At 34.9% G+C, this 26,458-nt stretch overlaps 1 protein-coding gene across 1 annotated transcript in view; it reads left to right on the top strand.

The window, feature by feature from the left end:
• The window catches only part of GRIK2 (glutamate ionotropic receptor kainate type subunit 2), a 431,194-nt gene that overhangs the window by 335,633 nt on the left and 69,103 nt on the right, over positions 1-26,458 (top strand). The window contains exon 14 of the mRNA XM_054822179.1: positions 1,198-1,415. Coding sequence (XP_054678154.1) covers positions 1,198-1,415 — 218 coding nt within the window. The remainder of the gene's footprint in view (positions 1-1,197; positions 1,416-26,458) is intronic.

Consider the following 26,458-nt stretch of genomic DNA (forward strand, 5'->3'; position numbering starts at 1 on the left):
ACTAAAATTTAACAGTAATAAAATAGTCCATCTTGCCTTCATTCCATTTTACCCAGGAGATTTAAAAACAAGCATAGTGACCAATTAACAATAAGTGATTGTTTTGGTACAATGGTACAGTGGATATGGTAAAACTGTTTCTTCGAAAACAAGTTTCCAGATACTTCTAAAAGATTTTATGTAAAGTTCTTACAATGAAGTTTTAAATTGTTTATTTGACATCATTAGAAATTTCATTCCATTCAATTATAATGTTATGGAAAAAAGTCCATACATGCTCATTTATAATAAATATTTGTTGTTGTAAATTACATTGAATTTTATTTCTTCCTATTTTTAGTAATTAGGCACAAGAGGAGTTTATGTGCTTCAATTTGTCTCATTAGACTCTAAATTAGCATTAATAATTATGCAAATTACTATACAGTGTCTGTCGCCCCCTCCATTCTTTAGTGCCATGAGCAGGCAACTCCAGCAATGCATTATAATCTATCTTTATCTAGTTTATGCATAGCGGTCTAATATTTTCATTGCTGCTCTATCGAATTAAGTGGCATAGCCCCCCATGTTTATCTGAAATTGTGGGGCTAACTATAGAGATGGGAGATGTTAATTTTTTAATCTAAGCAGTCAATAAACAACCCTTTACAGCAATAAAAATGGCAAAAATCAAAAACATATTTATAATAGATTTCAGATTTTGTATTTCAGATATGAAATACGTTATTTCATATCTGCTCCTTGCATCAACAGCTTATTTTTATTTATTCAAGTGAGTTTTTTAAAAAAATACTTAAATAATGTTTATTCAGTGCCTTGAAGATAAAGGACTGCGTAAGTGCTTCAATATTAGTATTAACTTAGAGGTTCAGTCCAGCTAGGATTTTTTTCTGGAAAGCCAGTTCAAGTAACTGTTTTTTTGCAAATTGCTATAAATTTTAAAAAGGCACTGATCATTGTGTCTCCCATTACTATCTTTTGATTCCCACAGCTCCAAAAAGATCTGTCTTTATAAGTGTAATCAGTTCTTATTTTTCATTTCAATTGTGTGTGTTTGTACAAGCAGTACATGTAAGCCTGTAGCTTAAAGATTTTTTTGCACAGTGATTCCATCTCCCCACTGTGGCAAAAAGTGCTGAACACTTATTAATTGTTTTCTGTGCATTTGTTTCACCTTTCTCCCCTGGTTTTCGTTAGGTTCTGAGCTCATGCCCAAAGCCCTCTCCACCAGGATAGTGGGAGGCATTTGGTGGTTTTTCACACTTATCATCATTTCCTCGTACACTGCTAACCTAGCCGCCTTTCTGACAGTGGAACGTATGGAATCCCCTATTGATTCTGCTGATGATTTGGCCAAGCAGACAAAGATAGAGTATGGGGCAGTTGAAGATGGAGCCACCATGACTTTCTTCAAGGTAAGCTTGATATTCTGTTTGAAAAGTTCCTATATCCCAATTGTGGGGGGAAAGTTTGTGCACCTTGCTGAAGAGCAACGGATATGATTCCTATTGCTGTCAAAAGCAGCTGAAAAAATCACTTTTTTGAGGATTTGCAAGATAGCAAAGGAAGCAAATGCAAAACCTTTCATGGGAAATAAAAGGCAATTTCTTTGATGATTCTCACTTAAAGAATTTAATTTATAGCAGTGAAGTAGGTGAAGAAACCTGAACACTTTGCTCAGACAGATATATAACTGTGTACAAGGATGGATTTTGTTGGATTAGGAGTTAGAGTATCAGTTCAATAGCATTATCCTTAATTGTAGTCTTTGTTCAAGCAACTGGACTACACTAATTTGAAATATAGTGAAATATGCTGATGGATTAGAGACAAATCTTTCTTTTTGAGCTTCATCAAGCATTTAAGTAGTGCTTAAATTAGTGAGAAGTATGCATGAAGGGAGAGAGGATGGTTTGTTCTATAACTACTCGTGCTTCATAGCACAGAGGCGTCTCAGATCTCCCAGAGAGAGGTCTTCAACAATATTTGTCTGAGCTTTGGTATATTTTGAAGACTTTTAGCTAGTATATTCTGGTTTTATGAATTATTATGCTGTCACTTAAAGCTTTGCTGAGTCTGTTACATTGGCGTTTGAAATTAGACAAACTGAGGTCCAAGGTAACCTGTAAACTGGTGCAGAAATTGAAGAATGTGTACTCAGTTCCTCTCATCAGATTCAGAGAGTACAAAATTTATTATAATTGTGTCAAGGCTAAATAGTCACTATTTAATCTTATGACCTCAGAGCCAATCAAAGTGTACATATAGTTTTAATTTTTAAAAATAATTATAGGGCTTTCAGCTTCTGCTTGGAAATAAAAATCAATTCAGCTTCAGTATCTCGGAATGTTTTAGGCTTCTTAACTTATGGTATACATTGGGAAGGTTCTGAATATTTTCCCCAGAATAATTGTTGGAAAAAGAGCTGATGAAGTTAATAGAATTAACTAATCAATTAGAGGTCTCTTTTCTGATGTCAGGAAATATGTGAAGCAGTTAAAAGAAACAGCATTGAAAGTTTAAAGACTGAGGTTTTTAAGACAGTCAAAATGATTTAAGTCTCAGGACATAAAAAGATGACACAGGGTATTTATTGAGTTACCAGAAAACACTACAGGGCTTTAATTTCATTTTTGTCTGGCAGAAAACTTTGTTCTAATTCAGATTCAAACTGTGGACTCTAAAATATTAGGAAGCAAGTTTATATTACATTGTCTTTCCTTCTGGTTGCCAGAAGCACTTTTCTCTGCATCTTCTTAACTTCTAGTTTTCCTTCTCCCCGCCCTTAACATTCTTTCTTATTTACTGTTTTTCCTTTTTTGTATGAGTGTAATCCGTGGGGCTTTTAAGTGCATGGAGACTATTTCTCTTTCTCCGTATGTTTTTATCCTCTGCATATTAATATACTGCTCCCTTTTCTCCACAATTCTTTTTCTGCTCTCTTTCTTCTGTTTCTATTCATGTAGATATATTTTCTGTTTATCTAGTATATTGTATCCAAGAACTGGAGAGGACTTACTTCTAATGAAACAGCAATTGCATATCCTGCACAGAAGATTTTTGTTTGCAGTTGAAATAACCTAGACTTATACACAACAAAGTTATGGTGTCAGATCACATAATTTGGCATTGCTTTTAGTACATTAATGAATTCTCCTTCTTTACTATGAATGAAAAAAGAGAAATCAGAACAAAACACAGGATGTCTTTATTCAGCTGATACATTTTAGGCAAATTAAGGTTTATTCAGTTGGACAAATATTTTCTGGGCTTTATGTGTGGACAGATCATGGTTAGTAAGTGAAAGGCGTTAATACTTATGAACTTCTGTGCCAGCTAGCAACCAAACGATTACAAATATTTTTCTGATATTTACTATCTTATCTAGTAGAATGTAAATTAATTAGTTTTATTTACCTAATGAAATAGGTCCAAACTTAAGCATTGGAAGAAGCTACAACTATTCTTGTAGTTCAGCCAATAAGTGAAAATCATGCTCAAAAAGAAAATAAAATGGAAACTATATAATTTCATTTGATTCATTCAGTGTCTGAAGCAACTTCCAGGTGGAAATTAGAGTTTGCTTGATGTAAATGCTATTCACTAGAGCTACCTGTGTAAGGAATATAATCTAATTATATATATATTCCAGGAAAGATAAACAAAAGCATTTGTATACAGCCTATCTATTAGAGTAAAATTTCTAGTAAAACTAGGTATTTTTACCTAATGAGGTTGAGTTATCAGAGAACAGAATACTATAGTTCTGGTCAACACAGTATATCTGTATTTGTGTGTTTTCAAAATATACTTCTATTTTGTATAAGCAAATTGCTTCAGGAATGTAATTTCCTTACATGCAGAAAATGAAAATGCAAGTAAATATTTTAAAATAAGACTGTAAGAGGAATCGCCTTAAAAGGTGCTACTAGAGTTGAACAGCTCATTGGTACAACTAATAAGCAACAATATAAAAAGCACTTAAGAGCAGGAAACTGATACAGAAGGATAAAAACTATCAGAAAAATATCTTAAGTGACAGAAATGACACTGGATATAGATAGTATAGCAAAGTATAGATAGTACAGAAAAGACAAGAGTTGTGTATTTTTTCTGCATTGTGTGTGGAAAAAACAGGATAAATATTCATATTTTAAAATTTCCGGTTTATCAGTAAGCTAAAGGAGGGTTTTAAATGGTATGTATTATATTCCCTGATATATAGATAAGTGAATATCAAGTAGGAAATAACACTGCCTTTTTGTATGGCATTAGGGAAACTATTAATGAACTATTGTGTCCTGTTCTGATGACCACACTTCGAAAATATGTTTAAAATTGGAAAGGGTTCATTAAAGGTGAAAGCATGACTGTAGGTCTGGAAATAAGCATTGTAGTTAGAGGCTAAAGAAGATCGGTCTGTTTAATCTCCTGGAGAGAAGGTTAAGAGGTGACTTGATCATGGTCTGTAAGTGCCTTAATGGCAATGAGACTTTTGACAGCAGATGACTGTTTAATCTAGCAGAAAAAGGCATAATGAGATCCAATATTTCAAAGCTGAAGTTAGGCAAATTCAGACTAGAAATAAGGTGCATATTTTTAAGAGTGAGAGTAATTAACCACTGGTACAACTTATCTAGGAGTGGGTTGGATTCATCCATCACATGCAGCTATTGTGAGGAAAATAGATACAGCATTGCCCAAACACGTTATGCTTTTGATTTAGAGGCTACTCAATGAAATAGATAGCCTTCATTATACAGGAGCTCAGATTAGATTTTAGTAGTCCCCTCCTACTTCAAAAATCTCTAAGAGTATGACTTCTAGGGGAGGTTGCACAAAGATGATTGAGAGAATACATTTATCATCTGTGTGTATGTTTTTCCTTAGCTGCTTTGTCTTGTTTTAATGAGAGTGGATTGAGTAAAATAGTGGCATTACGTTACAACAAGAAATGAAGGCACCAGATGGTTTCCTAATGTTAAATGAAATTATCATATCTTGGTAATAGTTATTAGTTCCAATCACAGTGAAGCTTGGTAGCTGCCCATGAGACTGACAGTAATTTCTGCATAAATTATCTATGTAGCAGTCCATTGAATTCTTTCTTAAAAAAACTTTGGAACCTGGCCAAAGCTGTGTGGTGCTAATACAAAAGAAGCATGGTTTTTGAAGGAGAACCTAAATGGGAATCAGACCAACAAATTAACTGCTAGATTAAAACCTGCTAGAGTTAAAATCTTGGAGAGCATAGGGAATATATGTTGAAAAAGCTGTTAGCCTTTTGAGTCAAACACCTCGGTGAAATAGCTTCAATGAAAAAGGAGAATGTTGTCTCCAGAGGTTTATTAGGTCCTCCGGATCATTGTATGCCTCCTCATGGTCTGAGAAACATGACATAACAACTCCTTTTAGAAGCCAGAAAGTAGAGGAAATTTTCAATGCTTTCTTCTCTTAATATCTACTTATCTAGTCTGAGTATGGAAAGGAAGTAGTTTTACAAGTCTGTTATATGCCTGGTGGGTCTGGTGGGCCATTTCTTTGGGAAAAATAAAGAAAACCTTAATATTATCCAAGAATTAGAAGGAAAGAAATGTGAAAGTAGATTCTAAGCCATACCTGCTGCTGGGCTTGTAGTTTCCACTCCTGATACATGTTTTGGTGTGTCTTAAATTGTGGACTTTTTCTTAGTTATGAACTTCTCTTCCTTTGTCTTGACTACTTTTGTCACTATTGACCATTTTCAAGTTTCAGCAGTCTGTCTTCGTGTTTGGTATAAAATAAAAAGCCTTTATTACTTTCATGAAAAGACCTTATCTCACAGTAGCTGTTCTTGGATAAAAAAGCTCAGATTTTTCATTGTCGCTGATTTCTGTGGTCTCTCAGTCTATGTTTCTCAAAATCCCATGGTCTGTTTTCTTGCTGAATGACAGTTCTGAAATTAAGAACAATGTTAATTCCACCCTGCTTCTATTTGTACCACAGTTCCCTATCCTCACACACAAAAAACTACTAAAGCACATATGCTTATATATGGTCTACAATGTTAAGACTTTTTTTTGGTGAAGTTGCTGTGTACCTTTGTTTTTCTCATAATTTTTCATATCTGTATTTTTCAATGTCAGAATTTTTTTCTTTCTATGTTTTTCTACAGTACTACGCACAATAGAACTTTTCTCAGTTATGGTTACTAGACATTTGCATACCAAATAGTAAAAAACAAAGTAATTTTTCATTCTCTAATAGCAGTAGATTAGTGTCATTACTTCTGTATCACAAATTAAAGGTCTTCTCAGCTCTCTGTGAGAGTCGTATATTTTATATCCTTGTTTTGCTGATAAGGAAGCTGAAGCACTAAAAGGGAATGCATCTTTTTCAAGATCACTTGGTGAAAGGCAGATAGGGCACTAATTCAGGACAGCTGACATGTATACCTTAGAGTGATTTGATAGACTACTTATCATTTACATTTGCTAGTTTCTTTTCTTTTCTTCTTCAGGACCTATTTTTATACTTCAGCTCTACTTTTTTACAATATCCTCCATTTCTCCCTGCACTGCTTTTTCTCCACCAAGAGCCTTTTCATTTCCCCCTCTCCCTCTCGCTTTTTACCCTAGCCATTTTATTACCACCTCCCTCAGGAAATTTTTTGGGGAAACAATTCAGTGCTTAGTTTCTATCTTCCTCTTCCAAATTCTCAGCCTATTGTTAAAGAAAATACCATGAATCTCTACCTATACATTGCAAAATCTTAGATATAGTCCCTTAAGGCTGAAAGAAGGAGTTGTAGGGGAATTTTCCCACTGCTTGCAACTGGAGTACAAGTGACAGATCCCGTGACATAAATTATAGTAGAAAGAATAAAGATATGAATGCCATTCATTTGTCATGAGTGATGTTGGCATTGGCATGCATAAAGACAGTATAACTTCAGTGGGTTTTTCAAACCTGAGTTTGAAAATTGTAATAGGTAAATGATATTTATCGGTTTAATAAGTATGCGTGTACAAGCACATGTGCATATACACACATAGAACCTTTAGTTGAATGCAGCAAATAAAACATTATGAAGTTTAGCAGTGCGTATCAATTATTTGGTGGAATCGAAAGATGAAAGAAACACCACTTCTGAGCTTCTCAAATATCCACTGACTGACAGTGACTAATGCAAAACAATTTTTTTGAGTCCCAGCCTCGATGTGCTGATCTGGATAATGCTGAAAAATAATTGGTAGCAGATACCACAGATACATGTTGAGGTTGCTTTAAAATTATTTCACTTTTTAGATAAGTTGCATTTGAATGTAACAAATACAGACTTATGCAGAAAAACAGGAGGCACTTTTGACTAAAAAGGGAATTGAAAATAAATACCATGTAATTTTTTTTTTTCCTTCTTTTTGATCATCATAGTTTTGGCCTACCTGCTAGAAACACGTACAGTTGAAATGCATTATTTCCCTTTTCCCATGTTACTCCCTCTTTGCAGGAACACCTACTCAGTTAACCACTACTACTTTAAATGTACAAAAAAAGCAGGCACAGTTGCAAACCTGTAAAGCAAGGTCTGTGGTTGCTCCATCCACTTGTAAGAACTGAATCTGCAGTGACAGAGTCTGTGAGACTGAGATATGGGCTTTGTCCAGAGACCTCAAAACACCTCTGCCTGACTGAGTTCTAGTTATTTCTTTAAAAGATCAAGGAAGCTAGGCAGAGGTAGGTAGGTTAGATGATGCATTAACACAGATGAGCAGCAGTGCATTTGAATTCTAAATGGAAGAAATTCAGATAAATTTGGTACCATTAAGTTCTTTGAGGTGAACTGTCTTTCTTTTGAATCTGAGGGCAGAAAGCAGAACTAATTCACTTAAAGGGCCTCATTCCAACCAACACTCTAGGTGCTGGGACAAAGTGACTGAAATGATTTTATGCTGCCTTGACCCTTTCCCTTTCTCCGGGGTTGTCAGAACCATTACTGTTTCTGCAGTAAATAAGAGCATCTGTTTGTCTGTCTGTTGCATCTCAGTGCTGAGGCATGAAACTAAAAATATATGGAATGTGGTAGAAATCCACTACCTTTGCACCCTTGCCTTTGTCCATGCCCGTGACTTTTCCCTTTCCACATTCCCCGTTCCTCATTCCTTATACCTTTTTCCCATGTTCCTACATTATGGGATGAAAAATATTGATACAAGTACTAGTCAACTTTTCATTTCTGCAAAGATTTATACTGCATTATGCCATATATCAAGATAGTAAGCACTCTTAATAAGCTGCTGGATAACATGGTATTCATGAATAATAATGCTCCAAAATCACAGGATTCATATTTATCATTTACACCTGTCTCCAGCTACAGCTCTTAGAAAGCAATGAAACATGTACAAATGCTTTTCGGGGTCCTCTCAGATAAATAAACATAAATTTCTAGTGAGAACAAGATTAGTCATTCACAAAATATTGAATTAAAGTGTTAACTTATGAATTGGGTCCCCACTAGTTATTTTTGAAAGGAAGTTGAAGAGAGACATCAAAAATAAATTAAAAGTTGGCATTAGGAAAAAACCTTCTCTGTCTTTATATCAATTAATATTTTCCACAGCTCAGCATCTGTTTCTGCCTTACCCCAAATATTCATAGGGGAAAAAGTTTTATGCTAATCTCCCCACAGAACACTCAGGAGGGCTAAACTATGTAAAGCCTATCTGGCTTTCCTGTTCCATAAGTATTTCTCAGTGTGAATATAATGTAGAGCTAAAATGAACATACCAGCAAGAAGCTGACATTTGTATTATTTTTCAAAATTGCAAATGCAATATACATTAATTAGTGCACGTGCATTAATAATCCATACTGTTGGTAAATGCTGGAGTTTCGATAAAGCTGGTCTTTCTCAGTGTATAACGTATGGTAAAATATAGCAAGATCTAATTGCCACTTGGATAGAAACACAGGATAAAAGAAATCAGAGCCCAGAGGGGGGAAAAATTACTAATTAACTGTACATTTGTCTGTAGAAAGTGAAGCCTGATATAGAAATATTATCCAGACTGCACTTTAAGTCCTAAATTGTGTCAGGATTTTTTACCAGCAAAAGACAAGAATTTCTACCAAATATAGCTGATTCAGAGCAATGTTATAATCTAGATATGTGAAAAATAATTTTTTTAGTTAAGAGAAACCCATTCTGTCTTTTTTTTTGGGGGGGGTAACATAGTGTATACCTCTGAAGACAAGAAAAGTAGGGGCTTTTTCCTTTGAAGTCAGATGGAGTTTAATCACTACTGATTACTGCACATTTCTTCTGGTTAAATCTCTCGATAGCTTTCTTGTTGTGTTTTTTTGGGGGATCAGCTTAAGCCAATCTAACTGCGAGTAGTCCAACCTCTTCCCCTGTCTTCAACCTCAAGCTCTATTGGCTCTACATGTCATGGGGCTGGGGCAAGAGTCAGTCAAGGTTTCTGATCCAACTGAAAATGTTGCATGTTTACTTTTCAGTTGTGAAGAAAGCTGCTCTGGCTAGAATGCTAGAACTGATGCAAGGGGAGTAGAGGGTGTCCCTTTCCATGGCAGGGCGATCTTATGTCACCCTGCTAAATGTGAAAGCCACTGGGAATTCACACTCTTCAGGAAGTGAGTTCTGTTGCCTAGACGTTTGGAGGTGTGAGGATCAGAAAATCAACAGCAGTGTAATTGCTGATTCTTCCGGAATGTATGTTGTCCTTATGTACTATTGTAGGTTTTGTCTTTACTTGTAAGCCACTTTGTTTCCTTTCTCTCACCTGTGTGCTTCACTTTCTCGCCTCTTCGGGGCCTGTAATGACACTGACAGGATCAGTTGTAAGGGAATGACTGAACTCTGGGTTCTGAGCATAAATTTGGTTGCAAGGCTTTTTCCTCAGAAATGCATAACCTAATTGCTACCTACACTTATCACCTTTCTCTCCTTCTCCCGCTGCTTTCCTCCAGGAGGCAGGGCAAGAACACTTTCCTTTTCTCTTTTCAGCTTTTTTATCTTTATGTCTGTATTTAGATCATGAGTAAGGTGAGAAAGAGAACTGAACTAGATCATAGAGAAACCTTCAACTGCAAACAGCATTCTGTATAAAAGACTTCAGGATTAGGGTTTGTTTAGGAAATTGAGAATACATCTGAGAACGTCAGTCTGAAAAAAAAAAAAAATCATCTTGCTTTTCAAAGCAAATAGATCACCGAGTAGCCATGTAAAGTTTGCAGATTTGATCTGTGACTCATTCTGGGAATGTGATTCAGAAACAATTCTCCAGAGTGAACTGTCTCTAGATTTAGCTAGTTTTGTGTGAGATCCTGCCACATGAGCAACCTTCAGTGTTGAGTTCCTGCCTACTGAAGCAGCCTGAAAGCCTCCGTTCATTAGCAGAGGTGAACTCTTGGTTCCGCTTGTCAGTTTGTATGTGATACTGCTGCGGTGTTGTCCAACTGCATTAACATTGCTTTGTGTAGAGAAATATTTCCAGTGCCAGAATTGTCCTGGACACCACCTAAAGTCTTATTTTACTGATGAATTTCTACTCCAGAGTTATTCATTACTCCAAATGGAATGCTTGTTGAGATTGGTTAAACCATCCTTTTTGCAATACACCTATGGGAATAATTACATAAGCTTTATTGGATATGGATGCCTTTTAAGCATTTTTCAGCATCCATGCTTTAATTGAACTTGTATTTAATGTATTCAAGATCTTAATCTGTACATAAATAGGTAATATAGATTACCAACTTATATAAAAAAAAATGCTAAATGATACTTTAGTATCATAGAATCATAGTATCATTTAGGTTGGAAAAGACCCTTAAGACCATTCAGTCCAACCATTAACCTGACACTACCCAGTGTCCCTAAGCACCACATCTATGGGTCTTTTAAATACCTCCGGGGATGGTGACTCTACCACTTCCCTGGGCAGCCTGTTCCAATGCTTGATAACCCTTTTGGTGAAGAAATTATTTCCTAATATCCAATCTAAACCTCCTCTGGTACAATTGGAGACCATTTCCTCTTGTCCTATCACTTGTTACTTGGGCCTGGCCATCCTACCAATTTTTTACCCAGCAAAGAGCACACCTGTCCAAGCCATGAGCAGCCAGTTATGATCAGAGTAGCCTACAGATCGGAGGATTATCTGCCCATGAACATGTTGAACCAAAGATAAGCAGTATATTTCTTAGTATATTTTTATTTGCTCATATATGGCATGTGATCTTTCAATTTACTCATCAATTTATTATATTGGAAGTTATGGTTTGTTTGGGTTTTTTTCCCCCACATCTTAAAAGCTGAGACAGTCACTTATAATAATGGTGATGACCATAAATAATGTGTTCTTTTATGCTGAATTTGACTTAAGTTCTCGTAATAGATATTTAAATGTAATTGGCAACCAAAATCCAGATAAGTTATTATGTGAATTCTGTTGTGAATCATTGTGATTTGAGGGGAGCGTGAGAGCTTTTATTATATTAATACATACTATTAGTAAACTGTTATTTCTACTTAGAAAGTAGGCATTGTGAAAATTAACACATGTAATTAACACAATTAAATGTAGCATCACTTACCTTAAAATATTTGTATTTGAGTAGTCTATCTTTGCATTTGACAGCTGAAATCAGCTTCCCCTCAATGAACTATAAAATACAACAAATATCCTGGAGGCCTTTGAAGACTTGAGTCTTTAGTCTTTCTTTGAAGAACTCTTACTTTCTTGTGCAACAGAAGGCCAGTGGTAACACAGAAACTTCTGTTCCTCTTTCCATTGCTCTCACTGTCTTTCTGTTTCTCTTTCATTTTATATTTTTTGATACAAGAGACACCTTTCTTGACTTACAAGGAATCTTCCATAACTCTTAAGAAGCTTCAGTATGACATTTCTGATAGAAGTTTCATGTACTCTTTCATACATTTCCACTTTCTACAAAAGGAAGATGCATCCCTAAAGGAACTTTCTGTGATGAAGGACTACCACCAAATATATTCTGTGATTTGTTGGGAGGGCTGTCTAGCTCTTCTTTCACCCTTTTACCTTATCTGGCAAAGAAGCTCTAAGAATAGGTCCTTTGATACTAGAATTTCTATCTAAGTCTGTTGAGGTAGTTATAATTTCAGTGTATTTTTATTCATGTTGAATTGCTGAGAAATTTACTCAAAACCAACAGTTTGGTTCCTTAATGTATTTTATGGCTACACCTAGTATTTCTGATGCAGCTTTTGTTCCTTGAAGTACAGAGACGCTGAGCACAGTTCATTATAGATATGCAATCCAACAATTGTATTCTAGTCAAGGGTTTTCCTACACATAAAATCAGAATTTAGCAGAGGAAACACTGAAATTTCAGTTACAGCTGCTTCTTCCAGTCACAGATGCCTCATACAAGAAATCTCTCTTCTGAAATTAAAGAGATTTTTTAAATTATTTTTTATTTTTAATTTTTTTTGTACAGCCTGTTCATAATGAAGAAGATTTGGTTGTCTCAGTGGCCATCTTATCAAATTAGATCATCAAAGATGAAAGGAGGATTCAAGGGAAACTATAAGTCTTGTCTCATAAGCAGTATAGAGGCCATTATTTTTTATCTTCTTATTCAGCTAATAATGGATTTCTGGATTAATTTACAATATAGAGCTTGATATCTAAATACTCTAAATAAATTTCTTAAAACTTCCACAAAATATTAAGACACTTAGTCTTAATTTTTGTATCTTCAATTTTCTTTTCAAAAATATAGAATTACTTTGATAAGTTGAATCTCTAACTTTTAGTGGAATAAATCTAACAAAACCACTAGAACCTACAAATGTTGCACTTGTAATATCGTGATTTGACATGTTTTTTGTTATTTTTACATTTATTGACATTAGTGATGGAATCAAGTAATTAAAAACCTTCTGTTACTATGTATTTGTCATTCAAATTTTTAATATTCTATTTTCTTACACTATATTGCATTACACAAACCCTATTTTAATAATATTATCAACTATTAATGTAGCTAGTTTCACTTCATAGGTAAAATGTGTAACAAAGGTAATTTATTATTCTTTTATAGATATAAGAATTGTAAAATGAAGCATGACATCCCTAAAATGATAATGACTAAAACCAAGAATAGGGTCTATCCCTGAATTTTCTCAAAATGTGTAGAGTAGGACTGTATTAGCTACAGATTGGTAAATTGGTGGATTGGTAAAGAAAGAATATCGACTGTTGATTGAGACAATTTAATAGGAAGACATAATAAGATCATGTGTTTTGGTCTCAAAGCCACAGAACAGACCCCCTCAGATGGTTTGTTTTACTAGGAAAGATGTAGTTTTTGAAAAATGTGGGGCGGGTTTCTCCTCACTCCAAAATGTCAATACCTGCTCTCCTCTCAAGAAGTCATCTAGTTGCCTTTTATTGGCACTGGAAAGAAACTGAAAGGCACCAGAAAGCAGTTCTTCCGTACTACCTTAAGTAACTGTCCTAGAAGGACAGTGTTCTTGAGAGTCACAGAACTTTTCCCATTGATTATGGAAAAGCTTTGATTAGTACCTTGGTCTAGATTTTTTAATGTGTAGGTGGCTACAATTATGTAAGGTGAATCCTATACAATTTCTGGTTACTGTGTAAACACTAGGCAACTTTCATATATGTATAAACTGTAGGGAGAGGCTGTGATTAAAAAATATCTAAGTATGCAAATTAATTAATTTTACAACGAATAATACAAATAATACTAATTCCATAATAAAACTGACTTAACTAGCACTGTGGGGATATTTATCTTATTTTAGATTATTGGTTTAAAGGCTGTGAAGAGTTTCTTTTCTTACATGTTGGTACTGAAATGAATACAAAAAAACAAACAGAAAAATAATAGTAAGCCGGTGATTGCAAAAGCCTGTCTTTCAAAAACAAAGTAAAAATAAAAAACAGTAAACACAATCTGCCATTTTGCTTTGCTCATGTGATTCCATATGCTTGATCATATTAGAATTTGAGTACATTTATCCTCCACTAGCAGGGCAGATGTTGCTGTGTCAACTGCTGTATAGCTTGTCATATTTTTACATTCATAAGTCAAATTAATTTTTTTTTTAATTAAATTAGGGTGACAGATGCAGGTTTTTGATGTGTGCACCAGTAACATGTTTGCATTGTTTGCATATTTTGTTGGAAGAATGTGGTAATCTTGATATATTCTATGCCAGAATTTTCATGGAAACTTTAAATTGAAGGGTACAGTTCAGCAAATTGGATCAAGTGAATTATTAAAGCTCAGTAGGTGTTAATCAAGAAATGAAAAATCTGAGAATATATACAGATTATAATTTCTAAAACCACTTCAAGCTCCAAACATTTTTATACTGTCATCCTCTAAGATAGTATATGGGTTTCCAAAATTGTGATATGCTTTAGTTTACAACTGTTAGAGCAACTCTTAATGGATTTAGAGGAAAGGGACAGTTGTTTAAAGTTGTTTGCTTGTTTGTTTTTCCTGGATTAAAAGAGAATAGCAAGAATAAGAAATCAAAAGAATTGGCATAGTAAATTTTTAGAACATGGAATCACCTTTAAGCCTGAATGTGACAACACTGCAGTTATTGATTCCTGTTTCTGTAGTTGTATTTAGTTGTATTTAGTTCTATTCACATGTTTAGGTTTCTGCTTGCATACGTAGGCTGATACAGCAAAACTAACAACCTTTTTTACAGAAAAAATAAAATTTGCCCACATCCAGAACAAACTATATCCTCTAACAGATTCCGAATCATTAATTCTCTTTTGCAAATTTTATTATTCTATACTTTTGGGCTTCTTGGTAAGAAGGTGAAACAAGGAAAATGATTAAAGCTAGACTAGACTAGACTAGACTAGACTAATTTCATTTGGAAGGGACCTACAATGATCATCTAGTCCAACTGCCTGATCACTTCAGGGCTGACCAAAAGTTAAAGCAAATTATTAAGGGCATTGTCCAAATCCTCATAAACACTGACAGGCTTGGGGCATCGATCACTTCTTTACGAAACCTGTTCCAGTGTTTGAAAGCTGTCTTAAAAATTGTTGTTAAAAGTCATGATACCTGACACAACATTTTGAACTAAGAATTTTGAAGTGGATTATTTAGAGACTAAAGTAAAATGTATAAAGAAATCTTTATTAGAGAGTAACGTAAAATACATACAGAAATCTTTATATAGTGTTTCAACTATATTGTACCAAAGGCATTATATGTCTCTGTCTTGTACACTTTTAGGCGATATTTTTAGTAGTAAATAAAACAGGCCAGGACCATTTTTAAAGTCAAGGTCACTGGGCTAAAGTCTCTTTTCCATCAAAATTAGGTGATCATGCACAAACACCCTGTTAGGAGCAGTCTTTGGTATGTACTTGACACCTCCTGAGCTGTTATCTTGGGATGGAGCCCAGGTATCATTTGGGAGGTTATTCCTTAGGACAGGCCAAAACCGTTGCAGGCCCCATGCTAACAGATGGTATGGACAACTGTAGGCCTCTGTCCTGGCCCTGTTTTATTAACTGTAACAGGTGAATCATGTCTTGACTTGGATATAAGTTAGTGATAATCTTTAGCAGTTTTGCTAAAATATTGTCAATAGAATGAATTATGTCTGATTCTACTCTTTAATAGAAAAGCTGACTGAAGAGGTGAATACTCTCTTCTTTTCTGTCCTGCTCCCAAGTAAATTTCTTTTTGTTATTTACTTGTATTGGTTGAACTTAAAGCAAATCAGTTGTGGGAGTAACCTGTTAAAATATTTGTACAACCTGAAAATCCTAACTTGGATCTATCTCCTTATTTCTTTTTTCTATGCTTCTTTCATAAATAAATTCCCATTGATTTCAGTAGGTATTAGGTATTTCAATAGCTTTGTGAATCTAGGCTTAAAGACATACAAGGCGGGGGGAAGAAAGAAAAAAAGAGGTAATTCCAAGTAAAACTGTATACAGGACTAATTGTGGCCATTTAAGCTTAAAGAATCTGAAGTTTCACAAAAAAAAAATAAACAAACCAACAAAAAAACCCCACAAACAAACAAACAAACAAAACCCCCCACTTAGATGATACACATCCAGAGGCTTGAATAGAGAAAAGCCAAAGTAAAATGCAAATAAACCACCAATGGTTTAATAGTTTCAGTCTGTTTGGAACCAAAACATTATATTTGATCTTTAATTTAAATATGCAGTGCTTTTCTTTTTGTCATGCTGGTGTTTCCCACAGTATTATTAATGAGGACTATTAGATAATTTATATTACTTACCATTTTAATTTCAAATGAAATATTTCATTAGTGTAATATGTGTCAAGAAGAAATTATTTAATGTTACTTGAAAAAAGAATCTTTGATGTCTTTATATTCAAGGACAGCAAACCAAACATACTCTTTGTTCTGATATTCTCTAATGTGCATTACTGATTTGTAAATATATGTTTGGATCATATTTTAAGTGTCGACTAATTTCAAGCTTATCTCCATAGTGAATACCATGTATTTTGAGATGGATTTTTTAAGTGGGACCCAGAATGACTCCTCATTTGCTTAAAAAATTCAAACCCAGATCTACTTTGCATAATTTTACATAGGCAATGGTTCAGTATAAAAGGAACAAATGCTCTTCTTCTCCACATACACACATATAAATGATGACTACATGTTTGTTTGCATAATTTGCACACAGCGTTTCCCCTGAAGGTATAGGAAGCACACTGCTATTTTACTGCACTCCTTTTGTTGAAGAGGAAGTGGTGTCATTGAATAGAATTGCCTCATCAGACACTCTACAAAAGTGCCAAGTTGTAGCAATCAATAGGGAAATAGCAGATGTGAAGGTTAGTTGGCATCAAAGAATATGAGTGGAAGACTTTCCTATGGGAAAGAAAGGGCTTCATTACACTTTATCTATACTAAGAATATTGGTTCTATCAAGCTTTCAGAAAATTAGAATATGATGGCTTTCATGACTCCAGCTCTGAAAGAGTCATTTTAACAACAGTTAAAAAGTTACATAGATATCCATCTGGGGAACTACACTTAGTGACCAGGATTTTATTAGTTATAAACTGGAGCGTTGCAATTGCTTCTTCCTCTGAAGAAAGCAGATCCAGTGCTATGACTCTGGGACAAGAATTGGCTCCCTGTGTGATAACTATATTATAGATGAGTGTAAATGCTGCCTTTGGAGCATGAAACAAACATGTTATCATTTCTCTAGAGCATAAATATTTAAAGACTTTTGTTCAGAAAGTTCCTTGTTCTGGGGCTAGTTTGGATATTTATATTTGTTCCTTTTTCTGAACAGTATAAGCAACTTTTCAATGTTTGTCCACACAGGAACTGCTGCAGAAAACCTGAGTTTCAATACATCAATCAAGTGGATGCTCTTTAGAGAGATTGTCCCACAGGGAATGGCAAAACTGGAGAGTCAGTAAACAGAGTGATGTTGAGCCGGCAAGTCAGTGGATCATAGATAGTATTTGTCAGTATGAGAGCTTACAGTTGCTGATAGCAGTTGAATGCTTTTCTGAGCAAGCTGTAAAAAGGAGCAGGTGTTAGTGAGGATAGAATACTTGGAGGGAAATATTCACTGATGGATTCACTCATTCATTCACTTTGCAAACTTGTGAGATACTTTATTTTCAAGAAGGTGAATTAGAAATTTTGTGTGCTTGAGACTGAACATGGGGGTTTTTTGCCTTAAAAAAAGAGCCCAACTGCTTAATCATATATCTTTCTCTAAGAATACCCTAGTTACAGGGATGGATACATGGTTCTTATAAAACATTGAAGCAATTTTCTCACCTCACCAATCTCTAACTTAAAATACTGTTTATTGGAAGTTCTGCCCCTAGTCTGCTCATTTAATACTTAGAGCAAATTATATTTATTGGCAATGTGGAGGAAGAGTCGGCATTAATTATCTAATAGTGCTTTTCTCATTGAAATCCAGCATGGACTGAAAATGAATTGTCCCTGGTCCTTGAGCGGTGTTCACACTAATAACCAAATAAATGCACCAGAGCACGCACTGAATCGAAGGTCGCACTGACAGTTTAGATATTTAGTGCCAGAATGGAATTTGATTTGCCGAGCAATCCTCAGTGCTTCAACTTCCCATGCCTCCAAAGTTCACAACAAGGGGCAGAGCTGAGGGCTTTGACATTAAGAGCTTAAATGAACATCACATGGTATCTGTCGAGATTGCTCTTTCGTCTTAGAATGCTGTGTAATGACGTTTACAAGCAAGATGCTTCTGCCTCCAGTGCTTACAGATGTGTTTGGCGGCAAGAGAAAATTATTTTGCTTTTGGCTTTAAAGTGAAGCTGAAGCATTCCTGTCATGCAATAGCCCAAGACCAAATATTTTGTACCTCAATAAGCATAGCCAAAAGCATCATAAAAATCTGTTAAATCATCTCCTATCTTTTTGTGTTTTTGCTGCTCTCGAACAACAATTTATCAAAGCAAGCAAAACAGAGATAGCAATAACATTTAGAGCTGTATCTAACATGTGAAGTCAATTGCAATCTGGACTTTATTAGGGTGTTGTTTTAGGTGGTAAATCTGTATTAGTAATGGAGAAAATAACCTTATTTAACTACACTGAAAAAGTTAAATGTCAGCTTCCTGAAGTTATGAAAAACTTTGTTATGAAGTTTTGAAGACCTGGAGGCTGAAATCTTCAGCCTTCTTAGTCTAATATGAGTGGACGTGGGCAAAACTTTTTTTCTATTGCTGTATTACAAAGTTTCTGTACCTGCTCAGAAGCAACGACATATCCTTTCAGCCAACCGTATCTCCTGTGTGCACTGAGATTCAGGGTCAAGTTTATCTGTGAGATGGCCTGTGAGTGAGTACTCTGACAGCTATTCAGCTGGTCTAAAATCTGTTCCTTTAATCAAGGTTGTTTGAGAAGTATAATGACGCCCCTTGTATATCTTTAGTTCACTTACTGTATCTCTTTTATAAAAAAGCACTGACTGTCGTAGTTTTCAGAGTGGGAAAATATGGTGTGAATAAATGTAATATGGTGCACATTCTCTAACTGTGTTTGCATAAATCCCATTAAAATTAGCATTTTGCAAGCTATCATAAAAAAATGAAAATAAAGAAAATCCTGATAGACCAAGATTAGTGACAATATTTAATTGTCACTACAGGTAGGTGTCTTGTTTATTAAATATTGCGATTTAGCTAATTAGACTATACAAACTGATTATTTCTCACTGTAGGTCTCCTGACAGTTTTCTGAAAACAATGAGCATTTTAATTGATTACCAAAACAATAAAGTCAAAAGAATTAAGTTAAATTTCTTGTCCCCAGGAACTACATGTTTGCAGTAAAAGATTAGGAGTAGAGCTGCTTCAGAGCTCACCTGCAGGAAACTTAACACAGGGATACAACCAGGTGCCATGAAGAAAAACGTTTATCGGAATAATCTGATTCTGCAGTTAGTGTAGGATAACTTTTTATCATAATCCTGAGTCTAAGAAAATATTTTCATAATCCTGTTCACTATCAAAACAATTGTATCAGGTGAAACTTTGTACAGTTTACTGAGGACAGTGGTTTTATTGCTGTCTTTTTTTTTTTTAAGCCCTGAAAATTGTATCCCTGTGCAACTAAGTCCCAGTGAATTGTACTGAAAGTTTCCAGTTAAATAGATAGCAGATCATTAATTTGTAATTGTAGCATTCTATGTACAGTTACCAAATGTTCTTTCCTCTGAAATTTTACTTAAACTAATACATTCAGAGATCTGCTTTGCCAGAATGTTTTCTGCTAAATTGGTCACCAGAAAATACATGAAAATTTGCTGCAGGATGTTCACAGATTATTGATGCAGAAATATACAGAATGAACACAGCAGTGCTGTTGCTGGTGCCATCAAATGCATACCATTAATAAGTTTGGGGTATTATTAAATTCACTGTATTTTACTGAAGCAAGGAACTAACAGCAACTGGGATTTGAAAGATCTCAAGGAACATATAGATTCTTTTATATGTTAATTTATACTTACGAGGCATAGAATAGTGGTAGAACATCTGCTGAGCTAATTTCCTTCCCCTAGCTCCTTTGTGGCAGCTACTGAATCATATCACTCCTTTTCAATTGATAACGTTCAGCTCTATCTTCCAGCTGTCTTTGCGGTCTTGATTGCTCCAGGTCAGTTTGGTCTCTTGGGACATTCTGAAAACTGTATTCTTAAAGTAGAGCTAATGCTTGTGAGTAATTGTGCTTTAAATTCTGCTATTACAGAAAATTATTTTAGTTCTACTGTACTGTCAGAAATAAAATACCGAACACCAATGCACTTTTTCATGAAAATTGTATCTTGTTCTCTCATCTGTTTACAAGACAATTATACCATGTTTGTTCCTGTGTTAACTTCAGAGACTTGCAACTCAATTACTGGCTAACTATTGTATTATTGTGATAATGGCTCCTGTTGTGGGTTTTTAGTTTGATTGGTTTTTACTATCTTACATTTGTTTGTCTCCAATATCCTAGGCACTGTATTAATGTGGATGTACATTAAAGCCATAGTGCAACTGATATAGTTAACATCTGGGTGAAATTAGCTATAGGTGCTGCAATTCATAAAAGGCACAGAATCCTGAATGGAATCCCTGCCATTCACTTGATGAGATGATAAGAGGCAGTAGATGCTCTGAAGCATCAGTGATTTAATTTTCATGTGGTGACAAGACTTTCCCTTTGCAGTAGAATCCCACATTTTAATGTGATGATCTGGTTACCATTTTCTGCAGTAAACAAAGTTATTCAGCTTTCACATGTCCAGACATCTTCCTGTCATGGAAAGCTTTTTTCTGCATGGGCCATCTGGGGTTTTAACAGCTTGCTTGCCTCCAGCTCTTTTGGTTAGTTCCTCAGCTTTGTATTAATGCAGTGAAGTTTGTACATGCTCAGTATACAGAAAATATAGAGCTGTTTTATTAAAGAGACAGTACAAAAAACCCACCTCCAACCTGTATTAAAGAGACTGTACAAAAAAGAAAAAAAAAAGGGGGGGGGCAAACAAAAATAATCAAAACAACTAACAAAAAAAAAGACCCAAAAAGCCCCAATAACACCCAAACCAGGAAAAAAACCCAAAAAACAACAAAAGACAAGACATGAAGTAAATTAAGATTAACACTTAAAACTGGTGTGTGGCACCCTGAACCTATAACTATTTAATCAGTATCTTAATTAAACCAGACTTTGACCAGAAAATCTGAAATTTGGATCTTAGTTTTGAAGTTGAAAGCTGGAGAGGGACTGTTTACAAGGGAATGTAGTGATAGGACAATGGGTAATGGATTTAAACTCAAAGAGAGCAGATTTAGATTAGATGTTAGAAAGAAATTCTTCACTCTGAGGGTGGTGAGGCACTGGCACAGGTTGCCCAGAGAAGCTGTGGATGCCCCATCCCTGGAAGTGTTCAAGGCCAGGTTGGATGGGGCTTTGGGCAACGTGGTCTAGTGGAGGGTGTCCCTGCCCATGGCAGGGGGGTTGGAACTAAATGATCTTTGAGGTCCCTTCCAACCCAAACCATTCTATGATTCTGTGATGTTCATGATACATGGAACTAGCCTGTTGAATCTAACTTAAAATATGCACCTTTATGTTCACAAAGTCTATTTTCTGTCTTAAACCACCACAAAACCCAAAGGAATCAGGTTGTATGATTTTCTAAATATTGCAGTTAGCAAAAATAACAAAGAATCAAAATCTAAATTAAAAGAAAAAAAAAAATTCTGCCTTAGAAATTTATTTTTTTTTTTTTTAACAAATACAACTTACTTTCTCTTCTGTTCCCATTGATGTTTTGGTTTGGTGTTTTGGTGTTTTTGGGGTTTGTTTTTTTTTTTTTAATTTGAGGCAAAGTTTACTGCTGAGCAAAAATTACTCTTCCATGCTGACTGCAATTCACAGAAATAATTCCCTGAAACAAGGGATGGTCAGTGTCGGAAAGCTTTGAGTCTTATTCTTTCAGGTAAATTTGCTGTTTAAATTTTTATCCCTGTTAACCAGGTTAAATTACCTGAAGTTTTCAAATTTTTTGAAAACTTTCTGCTTCTTTCAGATGTATAAATGTTAGTTTTTATTTAAAGATGTGCTAATATCAAGGGATGGACTGTCCTCACTGAAGTTTAATTGATTTCAAATTAAGGGAGGAATTTCCCTGCATTTACAAGGTTACAGATCTGATTTTAAAATTTTCTCTAAAAAGGAGGATAAGATTAATGAAAAACAATTGCATTTTTAATAATACGATCTTTGAGACAAGAGTTGCCTGTTAGGCATTATATTAAAAATAAACAGTTTCAAGTGAAAAGGGAACTATCCCATCTCTTTAATTGCTGTGATTAGCATCATCCTCCTTAAATGCTTCAATTTAGTCACTGCTTTTCTTTCCTAATGCTATATTTATAACAGTATAGTTTTATCTGATAGGCTACAGGGTTCTTTTAAGACATTGATGTTCAATTATTTAAATGTAAATGTTTCTTATTACAGTTTTATACTCGAAAGGTTATATGTAGCACTGAAACAACATTTATTAAATTTGTTTGAAAAGCTATTTTCAGACTTCACTGTCTCAGCTGATTTTTTTGCTTTTTATTCCTGAAAAACAAATGTAATTAGACCATTCTAGAACCTGGTTTCTTGAAAAATTATCATAAAACTAGGAAGATTGAATTGTAGAAGCACATGCAACCTATAGTACAATATATTTTATGTGTGTCCTATGTCGTCATGCTTAAACTTAAAAATTGGTTATTCAGGCTCAGTTATATTTTTCAGAAAATAAAGAAGAAAATTCCCACATTCAGGTATGCAGCATTGAAGTTTATCAGATTTCTGCCTAGAAATAGTTTTAATAGTTTTAAGGAGGAGTTACTCTTATCAGAAATTTAAAATAAGCTGGATATGTAAATATTAATAATAGTGCTGTTTTTGAAGTGCTCTCAGATAATTTGACATAAACAAAATGATTATTGCTTTCTTAATGTTTTTATCATGTCATATTTCCTCAGGGTTTTTTAGTGCATGACTACAGCTGATGATATAAGCCTGTAAAATAAACCTATTATTTTTAAATCACAGCTGGTGGAACTACCACAACAGGTCTTTAATGTTGATTCCTCCCCAACAGCAGGACTCCTCTGTTGGACATTATTGTAAAGATGTAACATCTATGTTATACTTTTCCATCTGCCTAGCATTGATATTTATCACAGACAGCAGAGAAGTAAGTGCTTATTAGGTGGCCCTAGATCAGAACAGTACAATCCCTTTTAAAGTTCAGAGAGAACACATCTTTGTGATTATTAGGTTTCAGGCCCGAGGTTTAGGAGTGGTATTTTATTCCTCAGAAGGTTTCCCTTTAAATTAAGTATTGTGAAACTACATGCAATGTTTTTTCCTCATTATATTTCTAATCTCTGTGATCCCTTTGTGTCATTTCTGCACAATAATGAGGTTGTTAAATACAACTAGACCTAACCCTAAGCCCTTTGGTTGCTTATGCTGAGTCATCTGTCGTTAGTCCTATGGTCCTTTTGTTTTAAGTTCTTTTGTTATGGTTTAAAGCCATCAAAGCCACGGTTAAAAGTAATTATTTTAATTTATTATGAATTTTATGAGACATTAATGCTTAGCTTGACATATACGCTGGCTTCCCAACAACTCTCTCATAGCATAATCTGGTCCTTCCTTTGCTTCCAGACCATAGAATAGCCAATTGTTATTCTCTTTTAGATCCTGATTTAGTAGGAATTATCCAAGGCAAATAACATATGGCTAGTGATATCCTACAATATGCCGTTCTTTAGCTCGCACAGATTCACAGATTGGTGAGGGTTGGAAGGGACCTCCGGAGATCATCTAGTCCAGCCCCATGCTAGAGTGGGTGACTTCATTTCATTCCAGCCCTTAGGAATGGTTGACAATATCTAAAATTCATATTTATGCAAGCAACAAAAAAAATCTGCCTTGAATTAAAATGAAAAATAAAATTATTTTTATTCTCTTCTTTTTTCGGTGGAGAGGATGAGGGGTGGCAGATGGCCACATAAAAATCTGTTTGGACCCAATGACATATTTTCCCACTGGATAAAATTGAGAAGAATCTTCCAGAAGGTGAGGTAAAAGTAGAAGGCAGAAGACTTTCCCCTCCCCACTTCTCTCTTTATTTCCTGAGATGATCTGAAGTCTCTGTGAGGCGAGAGGTGTGTGGACAGTGAGAGTGCTCAGCATCCCTTATTTCCTCATCCTGTTCCAGTCTTGCTGTCTAGTGAAAGTATCTTGTCCTTGCAATTTAAAGGTCTCAGAAAAGCAGTTTCCATATTTCAGTGGAAAAAATCTTCAGTTTAGTAGGCCTTGTTATCAGATTCCTCTGGAAGAATTTATCTGAAGTCACTCATCTTTCTGTCGTTGTCCATGTCATTCATCTTGCCTGGCTTCCAAAGACAGAAGCTAGTCATCCAACCTGACCAAGTCTTTTAGTTCACTTCTGTAGTTAGTGTAGGATCAGGATAGCTGGCAGAATTGTTCTCTGGAGATAACCTCTCTTTTCTCTGGAGATAACCTCTCTTTTCTTTTTCTCTTCTCTCCTCTCCTCAATATATAGTGACTGTCTATGAATGTCTTAGCTTAGAATAGGTGAGCAACTTTTAAAGGTCTAAAGCAAGCAGCATGATTTTCTCTCTAAATATATTTTTATTCTATTTTCAGTGTTATTTTCATTCTAGAATTGTGTTCATACATTTTGAAGTTCGGAAAGTTTGTAAAAACTCTTTTACCCCTTTGAGGTATATGCCAGTTGTATACCTCACCTATGTTCTTTAAGAGTTCAGATATTGCATGTCCTCTTTCTTGTGCTCTCTTCTAGTTGATCAAAATTTTATCTTTAGTTTTGCTGGTTACCAACTCAGTCTATAAGAATTGTTAAAACCATACCATGCCATATTAATCTCTGTTTTAAATATATTCTCCAAGTGCTAACCAGAACCAAACACGTTTTTCTTATAATAAACAGTGCTGAAGGAAGTAATCCTGAATTTATTACACAGTGTTCTTATTTTCAGATAAACTGTAGTGTTGATACATTTATTACAGAGTATTAGTAATGCATTAAATATTTATGGTACTCCTCCCGAACCTACCTATCTATTACTCAAATGAAATTATGTATCCATCATTTCTCCTCCTAAGATGCCATCTGTTCCACAGATAACTTAGGTAACTAATTGCTGCTTTAGTCAAAGTACAGCATTTAAATCCTCAATTGCCACCTGTCCCTGCAGTCAGCAATTTCCTTAGTTTCCTGAGAAAGTTTGCTTCTGATGTTACATAGAAATGACTAAGTCTGCCTGTTCTGAACAGCTAAGTGCCTACTTCTAAGTACCTTTGGGGGCCTAACATTCCTCCAGGGACTGGTCTGGAAACAGGATGACTGCATCTTCCCTTACTCCTACAGTGACAGCAGTGCTGTTATAGCTTGGTTTTAGTTGCTGACTCAGTTTGTAGAAAATACATTAAAAGGAATATCTGATTATTTTAACGTTGAGATATTCAGAAGGGAGAACTCTCTCAGTTCATACCATTTAAGACATCCCATTTTTTGTGGATTACTATGAATGGAAGAGCAAATAGATTAAAAGATTAACATTCTAACATAAGAGAAGGGAAAGAAGGCACTTTACACACCTGAAATATCAGGGCTTCCTTCACTAGAATGCGTATGTGTTTCATTCCAAACAACCCCTTGTTACTTAGTTTAGTCAGGTGGAATGTAAGTTTTCTGTCATTTTGTCAATGGGATACATTCAGGATGGAAAAACATTCTATACCACTTCTTTCTGCATCCTATTCATACTCTGTTAAACATAAATTTTACTTTAGTTAGTCTACTTTAATTTACTCTATTTGTTTCTGTTTAGTAACTGGAGTAGATAAACCCCCTCTCCTTCTTGGTATGTTGTCAAAGGTACAAAGAGGCCATTCTACTAGGAACAATGAACATGAATAATTTTTGTTAAAAAAGAAAGCAAAAAGAAAAAAAGACAAAATTGCCACTTCAGAGTAAGCTATGGATTTCAGACAAACTAAAGTAGCTTTAATTTGTACTCTGCCTATTTGAATAAGGTATTTAACATAGTAATTACTTGAGTATTCATGTTCAATAATTGCTATAGCACATCTGCAAAGAGTCTAATTCCCCTGCCTTAGTATCTGTAAAATATACAGTATGTTTTCTGATAATAATTTTTAATCTTCTATTTAGTAAAAATAAACATGCAAACCAAAAAACAAAGGTCCAACAAGAGGTGATTTAAAGTGTATATATTAAAATACAAAACAGTAATTTTGCTTATTGCTGTGACTTATTACATTTTGCAT

Source organism: Grus americana, chromosome 3, assembly GCF_028858705.1.
Source record: "Grus americana isolate bGruAme1 chromosome 3, bGruAme1.mat, whole genome shotgun sequence".
Taxonomy (NCBI): domain Eukaryota; kingdom Metazoa; phylum Chordata; class Aves; order Gruiformes; family Gruidae; genus Grus; species Grus americana.